Here is a 21,103-nt window from a genome sequence, read left to right on the forward strand (position 1 = left end):
ACCAGCTCTTTCGTTTTGTTGACATAGAGAGAGATTGTTGTCTTTACATCATAACCCTAAAGCATTTTCAAAAGGAAATGGTTCAGGCAATTGAAATGTGATGCTGTTAATTATTTTGTGCAAACTTAGTGCAGTTTGCACCAACAGGGTAAAGTACAAACAAAAAGGCTATCCTCACCCAGAATTGCTCATCACAATGTCAAATTACCACATCTGTTTAAACAGCTAACATAATTGTCTGCCCTTACTTTTCAAAGTATTAGTTAAACTGGATTACCATTTTTATTATCATGATTTCTTTTGTTTCATTCTGCCTCTTATTTTCTTTAAATATTGACTTTTGTTGAACAGTGACATTGGCAAATGCTATCAACTGGTAATGATATATTGCATTTGTGAATGAGTAAGGACTCCATTCTGTGAACTTATTTTGCATTATTTATTTCACAGGGTTAGTCTGAAGTACACAGATGGTGTTGGAGTCAACAAGTGAACAAACTGCAACGGTGTTTCTGAAGGCACAAAACCCCTCTTTTGGGGTTGGGGGGGCGCGGGGGGAGTGGGTTCCTATTCTATTGCTAAACGCATAGAAACTGAAGTAGAGACAATTTTGAGATAAATATTTGTAGGTATGGAGTAAATGGAAGCATTATCATACGCTTGATTTGGAGATGCGGTGTTGGACTGGGGTGTCCAAAATTAAAAATCACCCAACACCAGGTTATAGGCCAACAAGTTTAATTGGAAGCACTAGCTTTTGGATCGACGCTCCTTCATCAGGTGGTTGAACCTGATGATGGAGCAATGCTCCGAAAGCTAGTGCTTCCAATTAAACCTGTTGGACTATAACCTGGTGTTGGGTGATTTTTTTTAACTTTATCATAGGCTGCAATACTTATCAAACAAATTGGAAGTTTTTATAATTGTGATCCATTAGTTTCAAACTTCATCCAAACAAGAACTATCCTTTATCTCTCATTTTTTTATCCAGCTTTCCCAAAATGCATCTATGTTAGTTGCCTCAAATACTCTGATGGTGAGTTAATTGCCTGGATAAAGAACTTTCTAATCAAGCCACTCCAGGACTTAGAGACCATCTTACATTTTGGGCCCCATGATTTTGTCTTCTCTACAAAGAACATCAGTTAAATTTCTCAGGCTTTTACGTACAGTTTTTCCTCTTCCCTTTTCATTTTGTTCTGGCCTATTAAAGGCACATATGTATTTTTCTGCTGATGAATTGTGGTTTAATGAGCCTGAGTTGCAGCTACATAGAAAAACACAAAGCTGCTCCAAATGCCCGGGTCAGGGTCATCATCATCCTTCAGGCAGCCAGTCAGCCTGCATATGGAAGAGTCCATCAGCAACATCTGCCTTTGCTGCACACTTTAAATATCAGGTTGCTGTCCTGTCATTCTATTGTTAATGATGTAGGTACTTATGAAATGGAATATGTTACGTTGGGAAAATTTTCCTTTTTGGATCCAAGTGGACCTTTAATAGTAGCATCTGTCATCTGCCCAAGGGCAGGTTCACTGCTCATTTCTTCATACCTGGTGGGCCTACGATTTCCTCTTTAGTTGCTCAGTAGAGCCTACTTTGTTCAACTTCAATGAACCATGCAACTAGGGAAAACAATATGAGGTGGTTTCTCATCATCTTTCTCATTGTGATTAAAGGAAACACAAGTCCTCTTCCTGAAGGATCCTCCACTTGTAAATAACTGTAGTTCCTCAAAGTTATGGCTGTTCCATCATTGCCATTGAAAATGTGGTGGATTTTACATTGACCGTGGCTTATAACCCCAAGTATGTCATATGTAGCTGAGCCTAGAGTAGCTTGCAAAAGGGCACAGACAATCATCACTGAGGTCTCAAATGTTAATTTAGTTTTTTTATTCATTTGTGGGAAATAGGCATTGCTGGCTGACTGTACGTCTTCGGATAATAATTAATACCATTTGCATGAGGCATTGACTGGACCTTCATTGAATCCACAGCAGTTCCAAGCAGAAATGGGTTCCCTTGATCTATGAAGTGGTGTACTGAGTGAAATTTCTCAGGGAAGTCAGAGAACTCTTGCAGAAACTGTTCCTTGACACACTGAGTGTGGGGGAAAGATCCATCTGTCTCACTAGAATTTTCAGGCTTCTCTTCCATGAGGTGAAATCCTGGTGAAACTGGGTTCAGTTCCATTTACTGGTTTACTATTAGTAATTACACTAGAAATGTGCCAGAGGAGTCCCCAGAATATAAGGAACAGGAGTGTGCATGTCAGCTCCTTGTTACTTAATTAGATCATAGTGGATTTGTGCCTCTATTCCATTTAACCACTTTTGCTCTATATCTGCAGTTGTCTTTAAACAACAAAAATCTAACAGTTTTAATCTTGAACTCTCCAATTTTCCTGGAGAGTTCCAGATTCTTACTACGCTGTCTGTGGAAAAAGTGCTTCCTGAGTTGACAGGAGATGTGCCCAAGCCAGATGTGAATTCTGGCTCACTCTATTCACAGAATTTTCAGTTTTTGAACATTTTGTCTAGAGGTATACATTGTAGTTGTATCGAATAGAGGATTGTTTTGAATAGGGAGCATTCGGATGTAAATGCCCAATCTTTTAAGGGCAGTTATATATTTAATATCATGCCAATACAATAAACATTTATAGATGTATGTTTCTCGCTGAGCTGGAAGGTTCGTTTTCAGACATTTTGTCACCACACTGGGTAACAACATCAGTGAGCCACCAGTGAAGCACTGGTGTTTGTGACCCGCTTTCTAATTATGTGTTTAGTTTTCCTTGGGTTGGTGATGTACTTTCGTATGGGGACATCATTTCCTGTTCTTTTTCTCAGAGGGTGGTAGATGGGGTCTAACTCAATGTGTTTGTTGATAGAGTTCTAGGAATGCCATGCTTCTAGGAATTCTCGTGTATGTCTCTTTTGGGCTTATCCTAGAATGGATGTATTGTCCCAGTCGAAGTGGTGTCCTTCCTCATCTATATGTAAGAATACTAGTGAGAGAAGGTCATGTCTTTTTGTGGCGAGTTGATGTTCATGTATCCTGTTGGCTAGTTTTCTGCCTGTTTGTCCAATGTAGTGCTTGTTACAGTTCTTGCAAGGTATTTTGTAAATGACATTAGTTTTGCTTGTTGTCTGTATAGGGTCTTTCAAGTTCATTAGCTGCTGTTTTAGTGTTGATCGGTTTGTGGGCTATCATGATGCCAAGAGGTCTGAGTGTTTTGGCAGTCATTTCCTAGATGTCTTTGATGTTGGGCAGAGTGGCTAGGGTTTCTGGATGCGTTTTGACTGCTTGTTTGGGTTTGTTGCTGAAAAATCGGCAGACTGTGTTCATTGGGTACCGTTTTCTTTGAATATGCTGTATAGGTGATTTTCCTCTGCTCTTCATAGTTCCTGTGTGCTGCATTATGTATTGGCTCGTTGAAATAATATTCTAATACAGTTTGTTTGTGGGTGTTGGGATGATTGCTTCTGTAGTTCAGTATTTGGTCAGTATTTGTTGTTTTCTGTAGATGTTGGTTTGAAGTTTCCATTGGCTGTTCGCTCTACTATAACATCTAGGAATGGCAGTTTGTTGTTGTTTTCCTCCTCTTTAGTGAATTCTATGCCAGTTTGTTTTATTTAGTGATGACAAAGGTGTCACCCACGTAGCAGACCCAAAGTTTGGGTTGGATGGTTGGCAGAGCTGTTTGTTCAAGTCTCTGCATTACTGCTTCTAAGAACCCATACACCAACATACACCAAACACCACCAACTTCACCAGCAAGGACAACATCGTCAAGTTAGTGGACCTATGTCTTATCACCCACTTCACTTTCAATAACAAAACCTACAGACAAACCAATGGAACACCCATGGGATCTCAGATATCAGGGTTTTAAGCAGAGGCAGTAATGCAGAGACTTGAACAAACAGCTCTGCCAACCATCCAACCCAAACTTTGGGTCTGCTACGTGGATGACACCTTTGTCAACATTAAATTAAACAAATTAGAGGAAACCTTTAAGACCATCAATAATATCCTTATAAAATTCACATAAGAGGAGGAAAGCAACAACAAACTGCCATTCCTAGATGTCACAGTAGAGTGAACAGCCAATGGGGAACTTCAAACCAGCGTCTATGGAAAACAACACGTACGGACCAAATACTGAACTACAGAAGCAATCAGCCCAACAACCACAAACGAAGCTGCATGAGAACATTATTTCAACAAGCTCCCACACACTGCAGCAGACAGGAATTACAAAGAATAGAGAAACATTACCTATACAGTGTATTAAAAAAGATTGGGTACCCAATGAACCCAATCCGCCGATTTCTCAGCAACAAACCCAAACAAGCAGACAAAACATGTCCAGAAGCCCTAACCACTCTCCCCTACATCAAAGACATGTTGGAAATAACTGCCAGACTACTCAGACCTCTTGGCATCATTTTAGCCCACAAACCCACCAACACACTAAAACAGCAGCTAATGAAACTGAAAAACCCTATACTGACAACAAGCAAAACTAATGTCATTTACATAATACCTTGCAAGAACTGTAACAAACACTACATTGGACAACAGGAAGAAAACTAGCTACCGGGATACATGAACGTCAACTAGCCACAAAACGACAAGACGCCGCTCACTAGTATCCTTTATATACTGATGAGGAAGGACACCACTTTGACTGGGACAACAGAAGCCAAACAGTGACACACACGAGAATTCCTAGAAGCATGGCATTCCAACTGGAATTCTATTAACAAACACATCGAATTGCACCTCATTTACAACCCACTGAGAAAAAGAACAGGACATGACATCACCACAGCAAATGACATCACCAACCCAAGGAAACCTAAACACATAAATAGAAAGCCTATCACTAACACCAGTGCTTCACCGGAGGCTCACTCATGATGTTACCTAGTATGGTGATGAAATGTTTGAAAACGAACCTTTCAGCTCAGCGAGCAAACTTACATCCAGAACCTCAACCAGAGCTACAAACCTTCTCAAAATTTCATAAATGCATTGCATAATCCCAACTGTTAGCATTATCAAGAATTCCACATGCATTTGTGTTCCACATGAACACAAATTAAGAACTTCATCCAAGATGTTCTGAAACTGCAAGAAAGATGCATTAATTGGATTGTATTCATCTAACCACTTAGTTACCGTATCAGTGAAGTTCAGGGATCACCATAGAGCCATACAGCACACCATGGTGTGAAATGATGAAAAACCTTGTCCAGAATCGGAATTTTAACATGATAATATACAGAACAAACAGAAATACCCCACAGTACAATATTTTTAAAAAATGTGTTAATGGATTAGGAGTATTGCTGGAAAGGTCAACATTTATTGACCTTGAAAACGTAGTAGGAGAAAGTGAGGACTGCAAATGCTGGAGAGTCAGATTCTAAAAGTACGGCGCTGGAAAAGCACAGCAGATCACCTTCCTGATGAAGGGCTCATGTCCGAAACACCAATTCTCCTGCTCCTCAGATGCTGCCTGACCTGCTATGCATTTCCAGTGCCACACTTTTTGACTCTTGAGAAAGTAGTGGTGAGCTGCCTTCTTGAAGATGCATGCACAGTCTTGTTAGGGTTGCAGTTCCAGGATTTTGGCCCAGCAACAGTTAAGGAACTGTGGTCTGTGATTTCGAGAAAAAGTTGCTGGTGATGCTGTTCCCTGCAGCTACTGCCCTTCTAGCTGTTAGAGATCAAACGTACTGTTGAAAGAACCTTGGTGAGTTCCTGTAGCGTATGTGGAGCCAATAGGATGCAAAGGAATTTATTTTTGGCCATTGTAGTCTTTTTTGTAGGATGCTTATGTATTCTCAACTGAGAAGCTCTTTAACTAGAAAAGCACAAACTTGCATTTTTGCAGCTCTGCATAATTGTACATAGTTGCTAGATTCTGTGTGATAAACCTGCCAAAATTATTTTAACATATGGTATGGCATGAATATTGCCAGGACTGGGAAAATACTGAAAAACCCAAGAAATGTGGATGCTTAGTTTTTGGTTTTTTATTTCTCGAAAAATAAAGCTTTGAGGCAAGATTGGATACACTGTTATTGAGCTGCTTGGAACAGGCTGAGGAGAGGTTTGATTCAAAGATAGAAAATTGTGAGGGACCTGGATAAAGTGGATGGGGAGGGTCTACTTATCTTAACAGACAGGTCAGTGACAAAGGGACTTTGACTTAAAATGATAGGTAGAAGGATTTTGAGGAAATTCTTTTTCACCCAAAGGGGCTCAGACATGAAGCAAGGTCGTGGATAAAGGATGACTTTAGTGTCTTCGTGAGGGGAGAAAATTGTCTTTTTAAGGTTTATCTTTTCATTGTGCAACTGTCCATATTTACTGCTCAGAAAAAAAAGGTCTCCAGCAAGGTAACAAAGGTAAACTTTGATCTACAGAGTAACAAAGTGGAGGAAAGTCAGATAAGAAACTTATCCACTGAGTTTTTCTGATACACATGTCCTTGGTCATCACTGAACAGAGATAAAGGTTCATTGTGAGTTTAGATTTTTATAATAATTAATATTTGTTTTATGATATCAAACTGACTATATCAAGCTGAAGCAGTATTCTGCCACATAAGCTCTTGTTTATTTGATCATGAATTATGTGTATCGCTGGCCAGGCTATCATTTATTGCAGATCCATAACTCCACTTGAGAAGGTGGTGATCAACCTCCTCCTTGGACAGCTGTGGTCTTTGGATTTAAAACCAACTGCAGTGCCTTTGGGAAGGGAGTTCGCCCAGGGTGAGTGCAAGAATGATGTGTCTTTTGGGGGAAACTTACAGGTGATAGTATTATGTGCTGCAGTTGGGGCATTTGCAAAATGCTGTCCAAGGAATCTTGATGCATTACTGCAGTAAGTCTTGCAGATGGTACACACTATTGCCACTGATTGAAGATGGTGAAGCAAGAGAAAGAGGTGGATGGGGTGCCAATCAAAGAGGTTGTTTTATAAAAATGACAAATGCTTATTGTTTAATCTTCATTCCCTGGAAAGTTGATAATCCAGATGAGTGGATTCCATTGAAATGATTGCAGTGTAAACTGGGGAGGGCTGGGATCTGAGTGAGACTTCTAGTTGGTCATCATTGTGTTTTGGTACAATGGACTCATACTTATTAGGAACTGTATTATCTAGGAGGCAGCAGACATCCATCCAATCATTCTAGGCTGAACCTGAATCCAGGCCCGAAGGAAGATATCAGTGCTTTCACCCGAAGTACCTACTCTATTTTTAGTCACAAAAACAGAAGTGACAGATGTACTCAGCACTAAAGAACATATAGCAACTACTGCACATTTCACACATGTGCCAGCTTCCCCACTGGCTCAACATATTAAACAGTGAGTAAGAGAGCCACAAAGCCTAGGAACAGCACAAGGATGATTCCTGGTCTAATGTTGTGGCAGAATAGAAAGAAATGAAAAGCTCTGCAGTTGAAGATTCTTTGTTGCTAGTAAACATGCAAGGATGGCAGATGACGAGAGGATTGGGCTCTCCTGTGATGACTTGCATGTTGTTAAACAGCTGCCAAAACTAAGAGTCACAGATGCAAAATTCTTACACATTGAGATAGTGAAATGCTTGTAGCCCCTGTATGTATCAATGTCCATCGATACTTTCAGAGGAGAAGAAAATATTGGCATGAGAACAAATATCACTTTAAAGAAACACAACCAACTGATTACAAATCTGGAGTCAAACAGCAGCTAAAGCAGGTTCAAACGTAGGCCATTTGGCCCATTAAGCTTGCTCTGCAATTCGATAAGATCCTGGCTGATCTGACTATGGACTCAACTCCATTTCCCACTCTGTTGTTCTGTTGGATATGCCTCATGACTTCAACACAAATAATTTGCCTTGAAAGATCAGTTAGTTCTTATTTTGCCTTCTGCAACTGAAAGCTGCTTCAGACATTTTATTAAAAAGATTTGCATAAATATTGGAAAGGATTCTGACAGATAGGATATATGACTATTTGGAAAAACACAGTTTGATTAAAGGTATGACTTTGTGAGGGACAGGTCATGCCTCACAAGTCTTACAGAGTTCTTTGAGGATGAGATGAGACAAGTTGATGAAGTGGATGTGGTGTATGTGGATTTCAGTAAGGCATTTGATAATGTTTCCCAAGGTAGGTTCATTCAGAAAGTTAGGAGGTATGGGATACAGGGAGGTTCTGCCGTCTGGATACAGAATTGGCTGGCCAAAAGAAGACAGTGAGTGGTAGTATTCTGCCTGGAGGTCAGTGACCACTGGTGCCCCACAGGGATCTGGTCTCGGGCCTCTGCTCTTTGTAGTTTTTATAAATGATTTGGATGAAGAAGTGGAAGGGTGGGTTAGTAAATTTGCTGATGACACAAAGGTCGGTGGTGTTGTAGATCGTGTCGCGGGTTGTTGCAGGCTCCAACATAGGAGCATAGAGTCAGAGATGTACAGCATGGAAACAGACCCTTCGGTCCAACCTGTCCATGCCGACCAGATGTCCCAACCCAATCTAGTCCCACCTGCCAGCACCTGGCCCATATCCCTCCAAACCCTTCCTATTCATATACCCATCCAAATGCCTCTTAAATGTTGCAATTATACCAGCCTCCACCATTTCTGCAGAGCTGGGCTGAGAAGTGACAAAACGAGTTCAACCTGTATAAATGCTAAGTGATTCATTCTGGGAGGTCAAATTTGAATGCTGAATACAGGGTTAAAAACAGGATTCTTGGCTGAGTGAAGGAACTGTGAGATCTTGGGAACCATGTACATAGATCCCTCAAAGTTGCTACCCAAGTTGATAGGGTTGTTAAAAAGGCGTATGGTGCAGTGGAGATTTACCAGGATGCTGCCTGGATTGGAGGGCTTACCTTTTGAAGAAAGGTTGAGGGTGCTAAGGCTTTTCATGCTGGAGAGAAGAAAGAAGTGACGATAGAGGTGTACAAGGTAATGAGAGGCCTAGATGGAGTAGATAGCCAGAAACTTTTCCCCAGGGCAGAAATGGCTGTCACGCGAGATCATAATTTTAAGGTGATTGGAGGAAGGTAAAGGGAGATGTCAGAGGTAAGTTCTTTACGCAGAGAGTGGTGGGTGTGTGGAATGCACTGCCAATAGTGGTAGTAGCATCAGAGACATTAGGGACATTTAAGCGACTGCTGGACAAGCACATGGATGGCAGTAAATTGAGGGGTGTGTGGGTTAGGTTGATCTTAGATTACGATAAATACTTGGCACAACACCGTTGGACAAAGGGCCTGTACTGTGCTGCACCATTCTATGTTCTAAATCGTGTCTAACTGCTGGTTAGGATTTCCTATAATAATCTATATTATATGTAAGAGAATGCAACTGGCTAATACTTAACATATGATAGTTATGTGTGGAAGAGCATAAATAATAGATTTTGTTAGTTTTGTTGAGGAATTGCATTCCCAGCGATAAACTCACTTTTCCTGAGTCATTGCAAGCCAGTATTCCTTGGATTCATTCTGGCTCATATCCTCAGATATGGTTGATCCAAACTGAAATAGATTTCTCCCTTTCTTGGGAAGTCTGACTTTCAGACACAAAAACATCAATCGAAATTTGTCTTCCTCATCGTCTGAGTGATGTAGATCTGCAATAAAAGATGATTGACAATAACTATTCATTAAATTATACATTTTAGGATGAAAGGATATAAACACACAATTGTATTTTAATGAGTAGACCATGGATGCACAACGCTTTTGCAAACATATTTTGAACACGAACATAAACCTGCAATTCTAATTACATTACTTATCAATGACATTGAAAGCACAACAGCTCATAGGGAAAGCAGAAGGGCTAATTACAGGAACAGCTTTAACACCGACCACAACATATTCACACAATCAAAATAATCATCAATTATAAGTTGGGCTTTTCACTTAATAGTCAAACAATCATTTTTGCAGAGAGCATCTACTCTTGATGTCTTCAGTGTTTTTTGCCTTCTGCCTTTCTCCTTCAATACAAACCACAAATAACAATTGCAGTAACTGGGATATGGAAACTCAGATGTAATTTCTACAACTTAATCAGGTTCTGAAGGCAGAAAGAAGCACTGGCCAAACCAGACTCATGCTGTAGGGTTATGTGTGGAATTGGGCAGGCTGAAATACTAGGTAAAAACAATGACTGCAGCTGCTGGAAACCAGATTCTGGATCAGTGGTGCTGGAAGAGCACAGCAGTTCAGGCAGCATCCAACGAGCAGCAATTTCTAAGAATGAGAGTAGTTTAGCCTGTACTAGTTACAGCAGTTGCAATATAGGATGATGTCTGCACAGCATAGAGGTAGGAGAATATTTCACTCTCCTCTTCTTCCAGTAAGTGGACATTGTAATCGATAGAGGTGTTTCTGGTGTCAGTGCTCAGTACCTAGAAATCAGAATCAGCTCTGCTCGGACTGAAGCTGATTTCAGGAGAGATTCAAACATCTTGTGCTGGGGTCACTTCATCATGTGAGGTTACATGAGTCCTTGTGAAAGATATCAGTGGCATCTCCTGATTGCTGAACGTAAGAAGAAATTCTCGAAGAACCGAAAGAACTTCGGATGCTGTCAATCAGAAACGAAAACAAGTTGCTGGAAAAGCTCAGCAGGTCTCGCAGCATCTGTGAAGAATCAGAGTTAACGTTTCAAAATCAGAGGTATCTGTTTTGAGAAAGGGTCACTGGACCCAAAGCATTAACTCTGATTTCTCTTCACAGATACTGCTAGACTTGCTAAGCTTTTCCAGCAACTTCTGTTTTTAAGTTCTTGAAAAAGTTGCTTATTTGAAATACTGTGCATCATCCCTATAAGACTAAAGGCAGAGTGAGTATTTTAAACGGCTGTCAGTGTTCACCCAGAATTTACAACAAATATCTGAAAGATTAAAGGATACAATTGTAAAAGAGTTCCTACTTGCTATTCAGTATCACTTGAACATGTTTGTGAGTGGAGAGAGTTTATCACTGCCTGGGGTTGCATAGGAAGAATGGTTGTTAGGGAAAGCACTGATGGATAGCCAACACCTACAGAAACGTCCCAACAACAATGTGACTGCCTTCAGTGAAGGAAACCAGAATGCTGACAAGAAATACTTGGTATTAGCAAAAGGTCCACAGGATAAATATAAATCAGATTTAAATTATGACAACACTGCAACGATTGATCTTTTATCTGGTCCAGATAGAAGAGGATGTAAAAACACACTGACTGCTAATAAAAAAAAACTAGAGTGAGCTTAAAACTAATTTGAAACAGTAGAATGCAAGAACAAAGATTCAACAATCAAAAATAATGTATCAGGCATTATTCCCCACTTTGTGATCAATGTGTGCGACAGGGTTCGCCAAGGAAGGTTGTGGAGGCAACAAGTCTTAAAGCATTTATGAGACAATTAGATACTGCAACTGACATAGAGGTGATAAGCTGAATGGACTTTGTTATTCATGACTAATTGTGCTCTTTTGCATAAGTAAAGATATAACATTTATACAACATCTTTCATGATTTTACAGGATTCAAAAGCGTATTTGGCCAATAGGAAACTTTTAAAAGCATAGTCCCTGCTGTAATCTTGTATATATAATTTGTACAAAATACAGGCAGTTCCCCAAGGAAAATTATAATTTAATTGCAGTCTGATCTTGGTGAAGAAGCCATGGGAAGCTAAATGGAAGTAGTAATTTGTTTTGAATTGTATGGTCACAATTGCAAATTAACTCATAGTAAAAGCTTCCAGCTACATTGTCTGAAAGTAACAGAACAGGTGACTAATTCCATTTCAAAGCAGAATGCATATCAGTCAACAAACAGGGAACAGGCACTGATCTTTCTTTTCCTACTTCACAAAAAGAGTGTATTTTTTGTAACAGCTAGTTTGCTAGTTATTTAATTCACAATACGTGACAGCAAAGGACTTTTCAATAATATTTTTACAATCAATATGGTACTTGTGACACTTTGGAAATTGCTGTAATGCAATGACAATAAGCGTAGAACCCTAGTCAATGGAAAGGTCAACTTATGTCTGCCATATAAAAGCCAATTGGCTCGAAAATCTGCAGGGGCAAAGATCACCCCTACGGCAGGGACTGTGGCACCTCGCTGAATCCAGCCCACTGATTCATAAGCTAGGCTCTTTTTGGTATGCAAAGTAACTCACAGATACCTACAGTTCAGCCATTGGTCAACTAGTGCTCCAAGTGCCAGTGCAGAAACGATGGGCTGAAAGCTTCCTTCTGCACCGTAACACTTCTGCGATTATGGGTGAATGTTTCAGCTCCACCCCTTCCAAAAAGCCTTCCTGTTGACCTTCTGGGTTTAGGACTGAGCTTTGTCATGGATGTGTCAAAATTCAGAGAGTCACAACTCTGCTAAATCTCCAACACTACAACACTAACTGGACTTCAAAAGCAATTCATTGGTTGAAAGCCATTTGAGGTGTCCTGAGACAGTGACGGCACTCGATAATTTTTTTTAACTTTAATCAATTACAACCTGGCAGCATTTAACTATTCTTTATCTTGTAAGTATTTTAGCTCTGATTCGCAAGGACTGGTATCCATCATGTAAACCTGAGTGTTATTCAATCAAATTCAATATCTTTATCATTGTATCACACATGTAGTTGTAAGTTTCTCACGGATTCATATTCAGTTTAAGGGAGTTGAATTTATTAAAAGTGAGAGCTGCTCACAAACTGCAGTTTACCGGAATCAGAATTAGAACAACACTAATATAAAAACAATTTATAACTGGAGGGTTGGCTGGAACCTGATGCAGAGACAAAACTAGTCAAGGATGATAACCACCAGCCTCATCAATTTAAATGCCTTTTAACCGTCTTTGGATTAATGCATGTGCAACTTTGGTCACTGTTTGATTGGCACTGATGATTGTGGCTTTCCTATTTCCGTTGTATTATGCAGAAATGATTGGTGCAGATGGCTTTGCTTGTCTGGATTTGCATCATTAGCTCTATGAAGCCACCCTTTTCTGATTTCATGCAGCAGTACAGTAGTCCCCCGTACCCGCAGGGGATACGTTCCAAGACTGTGGATAGGTGCGAACCCATTCATTTAAATGGGAAATGTACCTTCCCAGCAGATTCCTAGTCCCTGGTTCTGGAATGTTCCCTTTTATTTGTTCGAGCTGCAGTGAACCGCTGGTAACTGAAATCACGGTAACCGGACCCGCAGATACAGGGGTTGCCCTGTACTTAAACAACTAGAAATGCAGAAAAAGAGAGGTCAAAATTGTACTTCAATGTGCTGATCTTGCTGATAATTAACAACTCTTCAACCAAATTAGCAATCGATGTGGAAATAAATAAGACTATAATGTTGATTTTTGGTTTTCAAAAACACATTATGATAAATTTCTGAATTCCACAGATAATTTCAGTTGGAAGAACCTTGGGCAGAGATAGGACTTCAACACTAAAGTGCTGACTGCATGAGTGGTGCTCTTATATCAAGTTGGATCCCCTCATTGTTAGCATAAGTCTGCTGAAATTGCTGTGAAGTTTTTTTTCCCAAAATCTGCTAGATTGCCTTTATTCCTGATGAACTCTATGCTACTCTCTCCCCACCCTCCTCTAGCTTATCTCTCCATGCTTCCAGCTCACTGCCTTTATTCCTGATGAAGGGCTTTTGCCTGAAACGTCGATTTCGCTGCTCGTTGGATGCTGCCTGAACTGCTGTGCTCTTCCAGCACCACTGATCCAGAATCTGGTTTCCAGCATCTGCAGTCATTGTTTTTACCTACCTGAACTATCAACAGTCAATTGCTAAACTATACAAATAGTATACATGGAGCTATCAATTCAATTCGCAAGTTATGTCAGAGTTAATTATTCCCCTCACTTTTATCTTGAATGCCAGACAATTTGCAAAGAACTTCCATTTCCTGTGTCTGGCGAATGTAATACATTCTGTTCACTCCCCATGTTCTAAAAAAAAAGCAGCTACTACTGTTAAATAGCCTCTGCAGTAGCACCGGTCACTTAAAAGAAACTTGAGCTCTCATACACAGCCTCTCCAACTTGGTTGATTAAAATGTAATTTCTCTCGTGTGTTCAACCTCTGCTCAGATCTTCAGTTCAAAGAGCTGTCTGCTAATAATGAATATCTCATAATCATTTATATTGATGATAAAAATGTATTATTTAGAGAAACATAAAACCAAGAAGAAAATATTTGCACGCTACTTTCTTTGGACAACAATCAGGCTACGGCTGATAAGTGACAAGTAATATTCATGCCACACAAATTTCAGACAATGATACCTTCAACAAGAGAAAATTTAGTCATCATCCCATAACACTCAACTCACCTTTATATTGGCTGAATCCCTTATCTTGACATATATGCATTGGGTTTGGGGAGTGTGGTGTTGTGACTATTGACCAGAAACTGAACTGGACCAGTCATACAAACACTGTGGTTGAGCATTGCAGAGGCTGGCAAATATGCAATAGTTACTCACCTCCTGGCTCTCTGAAGCCAATCTACTATGTACAAGGAAGAAGTCAGGAATGTGATGGAATATTAGAAAGAGCAAATTACTGCAGATGATGGAATCTGTACTGAAAACAGAAAATGCTGGAGTTCACAGCAGATCAGGCAGCATCCATGGAAAGAAAGCAAACTAATGTTTCAGGTCTATAGACGCCTCTTCATCATTTTTTCGCCTGGATGGATGCAGCTTTAACAACATTCAAGAAGCTCAACACCATCCAGAACAAAGTAGTGCACTTGGCAGGCACCCACCCCCCCCATTCAACAAACCAAACATTTGTTCTCTCCACCACCGATGCACAATGGGCTGCAACGACTGGAAGTAGAGCCTAGCAAGGAAGACAGGAGAGCAACAATGGCAGAAGTTTCTGGGTGTAATTGAGGATACAGTGTAGAGGTTCATCCAAAAGAAAAGAAAGAAAGATTATTGGTGGGGGGGGGGCGTGGAATTAGACAGCCATGGCTGACAAAGGAAGTCAGGAAATGTATCAAAGAGAAAGGGACAGCCTATAAAGTGGCCAAGAGCACTGGGAAATCAGAAGATTGGGAAGACTACAAAAACAAACAGGGGATAACAAAGAGAGAAATAAGGAAGGAGAGGATCAAATATGAAGGTAGGCTAGCCAGTAATATTAGAAATGATAGTAAAAGTATCTTTCAATACATAAGAAACAAATGAAAGGCAAAAGTAGGCATTGGGCTGCTCCAAATTGATGCAGCAAGGCTAGTCCGGGGAGACAAGGAAATAGCTGAAGAACTTAATAAGTACTTTGTGTCAGTCTTCATAATGGAAGACATGAGTAATATCCCAACATTTAAGAAGAGTCAGGAAGCAGAGTTGAGTATGGTAGCCATTACAAAAGAGAAAGTGCTAGAAAAGCTAAAGGTCTAAAAATTGATAAATCTCCTGGCCCCAATGAGCTACATCCTAGAGTTCTGAGGGAGGTGGCTGAGGAAATAGCGGAGGCGCCGGTTTTGATCTTTCAAAACTCCTTGGAGTTGGGGAAAGTCCCAAATGATGGAAAATTGCTGTTGTAACCCCCTTGTTCAAGAAAGGATCAAGACAAAAGATGGAAAATTATAGGTCGATCAGCCTAACCTCGGTTGTTGGGAAAATTCTAGAATGCATCATTAAGGATGAGATTTCTAAATTCTTGGAAGTGCAAGGTTGGATTAGAACAAGTCAACATGGATTTAATAAGGAGAGGTTATGCCTGGCAAGCCTGTTAGAATTATTTGAAGACATAACAAGTAGGTTAGACCATGGAAACCTGGTGGATGTTATTTATCTAGACTTCCAAAAGGCCTTTGATAATGTGCCTCACAGGAGGCTGCTGAGCAAGGTGAGGGCACATGGTGTTCGAGGTGAGCTACTGGCATGGATTGAGAATTGGCTGTCTGACAGAAGGCAGACAGTTGGCAGCCGGTGACAAGTGGTGTCCCGCAGGGTTCAGAGTTGGGGCCGTAGCTGTTCACTTTATATATTAATGATCTGGATGAAGGGATTGGGAGCATACTGGCGAAGTTTGCCAATGATATGAAGTTAGGTGGACAGGCAGGTAGTCCTAAGATTTAGACAGTTTAGGAGAGTGGTCCAGTAAATGGCTGATGAAATTCAAATGTGAGGTCTTGTTCTTTGGGAAAAAAAATACAGGCATGGACTATTTTCTAAACAGTGAGAAAATTCATAAAGCCAAAGCACAAAGGAATCTGGGAGTGCTAATCCAAGATCCTCTAAAGGTTAACTTGCAGGTTGAGTCTGTGACTAAGAAAGTGAATGTAATGTTGTCATTTATCTCAAGAGGGTTGGAATATAAAAGCAGCGATGTCCTTCTGAGACTTTATAAAGCTTTAGTTAGGCCCCATTTAGAATACTGTGTCTAATTCTGGGTCCCACACCTCAGGAAGGACATACTGGCACTACAACATGTCCAGCGGAGATTCACACGGATGATCCCTGGAATGGTTGGCCTAACGTACGATGAACGGCTGAGGATGATGGGATTGTATTAATTAGAGTTTAGAAGGTTGAGGGGAGATCTAATAGAAACTTAGAGATTGATAAATTCTTGATCTCGCAAGGAATTAAGGGCTACAAGGAGAGCGTGGGTAGTGGAGTTGAAATGCCTATCAGCCATGATTAAATGGTGGAGTGGACTCGATGGGCCGAATGGCCTTACTTCCATGCCTATGTCTTATAGTCTTATGATGCACTGCAGGAACTCATTAGGACTCCTTCAAAAGAACCTTCAAATTCTCTGACCTCTATTATCTGGAAGGACAAGGACAGTCAGTAGATATATGGGAATACCCTCAGCAATTTTCCCTCTAAGCCAAACAACATCCTGATTTGAAACTACATACTTGTTCTTTTACTGCCAATGGGTAAAAATCCTGGAACTCCACTCCCAACAGTACTTACATCACATGGACTGCAATAGTTGGAGAAGACAGCTCACCATAACCTTCATAAGAACAATAAAGAATAGGCAATAAATGCTGGCCTGCCAGCAATTCTCACATACTTTGACAGAATAAATTATCTTCATGGTCATTAAGTAAAATTTGCGTAGTTTGCCATCAGTATTGCTGTAAAATCCCACAGAAATGTATTATCAAATGTACCGAAATATTATGAGATCAATTAATAACAAATAATGTTTATGATGGTTCTCCAACACCTAGAGTGGCTATACTTTCCAATGTTAGATAAAGTTGGTTTTGTTGTTAAAAGTAGTGTACAACTAAGTCACACCATATAGGAAGCATCTAATTTGATGTTGGGTAAACAATTTTAAGCAGAGAGCTTGCTGTAAAGGTATTACAACTGGTTTAGCGTTTCTGAGTTACAGATAGCAACAACATTTTTCTCAGATTTTTGCATCAGCTTGGCATTTAGTAATAACTGCTGAAGTAAACGTGTGTAGATGTTGAGTGAGGGACAGGTTCAGGTTTAGCATTAATACCTTATCTCTAGTTGCCCCAACAGGTTGAGCAAGACAGAGAATATTGAAATCTATTGAGAAGAACACTGTTACAGGGTTATCAAATGACATTTAATTTCTATTGCATGAATTGGTCTGGTGTGGGACAAACAATTTCAGAGGAGAAAAGACTAAATGATTTTGCATCAATCAGACCACAGCTAGACCACTGTGAGCAGTTTTGGGCCCCTTAGCTAAGGAAAGATGTACTGGAATTGGAGGCAGACCAGAGAAGGTTCACTAGGCTCATACAGGTATGGAGGGACTGCCTTATGGAGAGAGATTGAGTAGACTGGGTATGTACTCATTGGAATTTAGAAGAATGAGAGCCAATCTTATTGAAACATACAGATTTTAAGGAGGCCTGACAGGCAGATGCACAAAGGTTGTTTCCCCTCATAGAACAGTCCACGACCAGAGGGCATAATCTCAGAATAAGAGGGTCACACATTTAAGATATGAGGAGGAATTTCTTCTCTCAGAGAAAAAAAACTGTGGATAGCTGCAACACAAAGGGATTTGTGGATACTTTTGCCCCATACACAGAAAGCTAGCACACAGGTGCAGCGGGTAATCAGGAAGGCAAATGGAATGTTGGCCCTTATTTTAAGAGGGTTGGGATATAAGAGCAGAGAAGTCTTACTGCAACTGTACAAGGAGCTGGTTAGACCATATCTGGAGTACTGTGAGAACGTATGTTCTCTTATTTTAAAAAAGCTAACATTTCATTGGACACAGTTCAGAAAAAGTTCACAAAGATGATTCCTGGTATGAAGGGATTGTTTTATGAGCAAAAGCTAAACAGGTTGGGACTCTACTCACTGGAGTTTAGAACAGTTGAAATGTATATGAGTCTGAGAGTGCTGATCAGAATAAATGCTCGCCATAGAGCAATAGGGGCAAAGTCCTTGTATATATTTATGACTGAAATAGATTCTTGATCATCAAGGGAATCAAGGGTTACAAGAAAGGACATGAAAGTGGATGTGAGGAATATTGGATCAGCCATGATCCTACTGAATAGACTCAAGGCACCAAACAGACTACTCCAGTTCCTTATGAGCTGCCAGAGGAAATGGTGGAGGCTGGTACAATTGCAACATTTAGAGGCATTTGGATGGGTATGTGAATAGGAAGGGTTTGGAGGGATATGGGCCGTGTGCTGGCAGGTGGGACTAGATTGGGTTGGGATATTTAGTTGGCATGGACGCGTTGGACCGAAGGATCTGTTTCCATGCTGTACATCTCTATGACTCTATAACAGTTGTCAGGTTTGGGAGAGAAAGGAAAAAGGAAGGCCAAAATTGGAAGAAACAAATATTCTTTACTTTAGCAAAGTGACTACAAAACTAATTGCAACTTTTCAATTGACGTACTTTTTTTGAGAGACTCATCAAATCCCTACAGTGGTGAACAAGGCCATTCAGCCCATGGAGTCTACACTGACCCTCTGAAGAGCACGCCACAGACATTCAGTCACCTACCATATCCCATAACCTCACATTTACCATATCCAACTGCTCTACACATCCCTGAACACTATGGACAATTTAGCATGGCAAATCCACCTAATTGGTACATCTTTGGTGTATGGAAGGAAACCACAGCACCTGGAGGAAATCCATGTAGATATAGAGAGAACATGCAAACTCCACATCGACAGTTGCCAAGGTTGGAATTGAACCTGGGTCCCTGGCACTGTGAGGTGGCAGTACTAATCACTGAGACATGGTGCTACCCATAATCGAGTTTTATTAAATGTTTCTTTTCAAATAATGATCCAAGTTCATCTCTTCCTAAATACCATATATGATCTAGAAAATCAATGTAAACATGTTCTCCAGAGGTCATTTCCCTGTCGTTTGTTAGTACGGAACTTGATTTTTGTTGACACACATTATCCGTCTTTTATTTTCACCTTGATGAGTGCAAGTGAAACACTTCGACAAAACACTTCAACAAAACGTGTCTTTTTTCACCAATACAATGTTACATTTGAAACACATTTTTTCAAGTTCTTAGGCAGTTTGTTGCAGTGAGTGAGAAGTATTCACATTGAAGGATAGTTTCCACTGCAACAATGAAATAATTAAGAACTGATGAAAACACATTAGAAGAATGTTTCATTAATGTAGTTAATATGATATTTCAACAGCTTTAATGCTGGTTCATTCATGAGTCTATCAATGTCATGGTGTGTGAGCTTAAGATGCCAAGTTTTATGCTTTAATAGTTCAAGGTTAATTATAATTTTCAAGTATTTGATTTTCCCATTTAAAGCAAATGGGTCTTTTTTAAAAGTTGGTTGATCTTAGTATTGCCTTCAAAATGGGAAGTCTCTTTTCATGAATTCTGTTCTGTAATTTTCAATCTAATTCCTTTAATAATAGTGTTGTTCTCATGAACTTCTAAAATCTCAATCAGTACAGTAATGGGAAGAGAAGGGAGATCATATCTTTTGGGATTACAGTTTGATGACATGTTTGGTAATTTAAGTTCTTTTTAATGTTAAGGAACTGTAGCTCACAGCAAATTCATGATTATCTTGTTTTCTTATAAATAATTTTTAAATCCATCAGTCTGGATATGTCATAACACACCTTTAATGCAAAACAGATTGAACCCTGACCTATTAGACACAGGTAGGGACACCGTCACTGCACCAAAGATCCACCAATATGTTGTAATAACATCTCATATGTTACAGCAGAAAGCAGCATTTTTTTCTTTTTGGTATTAATGAAGGTACAAATCAGAGGATAGTTTAGCTGCAGTTAATCTTGTTCAAATGACACTACTTCTCATCACTCCTACAGCTACAACTATTTCACTTTGCTAATAGCTGATACAAATGAAAAGAGGTAGAAATGTAAATGGTTGTGAGTAGGACATGGAGCCTTCTCACCTTCTCTAGTGTATTTCATCTCAAGTTTTAAAAACTGAAAAGAGAAACGACAGGAGACTGTTGGGCAGCACAGTGGCTCAGTGGTTAGCACTGCTGCCTCACATTACTAATTTGGACTTCAACATAATGAGTATGATCAAAGAGTTCATGGATAGAACATACAACATTACAGTGCAGTACAGCCCCTTTTGCCCTTGATGTTGCGATGCCCTGTGAAACCAATCTGAAGTCCATCTAACCTAAACTATGTCATTCTCATCCATATGCCTATCCAATGACCATTTAAAAGACCATAATGTTGGCTGGTCTACAATTGTTGCGGGCAGTGCATTCCACGCCCCTATTACTCGGAGTAAAGAAACTACCTCTGACATCTGTCCTATATCTATCACCCCTCAATTTGAAGCTATGCCCCACCATGGCTCCCACTGTCCACCTGATCTAACTCGCTGATCATCTTATATGTCTCAATTAAGTCAACTCTCAACCTCCTCTCTAACGAAAACAGTCTCAAGTCCCTTAACCTTTCCTCGTAAGGCTTTCCCTCTATACCAGGTGATATCCTAGTAAATCTCCTCTGAACCCTTTCCAAAGCTTCCACATCCTTCCTATAATGTGATGACCAGAACTGCACGCAATACT

General features: G+C 40.0%; 1 protein-coding gene across 5 annotated transcripts in view; it reads right to left on the reverse strand.

Annotated features, from left to right (window-relative positions):
- The window catches only part of si:ch211-15d5.11 (nuclear receptor coactivator 7), a 112,758-nt gene that overhangs the window by 30,173 nt on the left and 61,482 nt on the right, over positions 1 to 21,103 (reverse strand). For all 5 annotated transcript variants that reach the window (XM_060847572.1, XM_060847573.1, XM_060847571.1 and 2 more), the window contains one exon: positions 9,489 to 9,657. In XM_060847572.1, coding sequence (XP_060703555.1) covers positions 9,489 to 9,657 — 169 coding nt within the window. The remainder of the gene's footprint in view (positions 1 to 9,488; positions 9,658 to 21,103) is intronic.

This window comes from Hemiscyllium ocellatum, chromosome 30 (assembly GCF_020745735.1).
Source record: "Hemiscyllium ocellatum isolate sHemOce1 chromosome 30, sHemOce1.pat.X.cur, whole genome shotgun sequence".
Lineage (NCBI taxonomy): Eukaryota > Metazoa > Chordata > Chondrichthyes > Orectolobiformes > Hemiscylliidae > Hemiscyllium > Hemiscyllium ocellatum.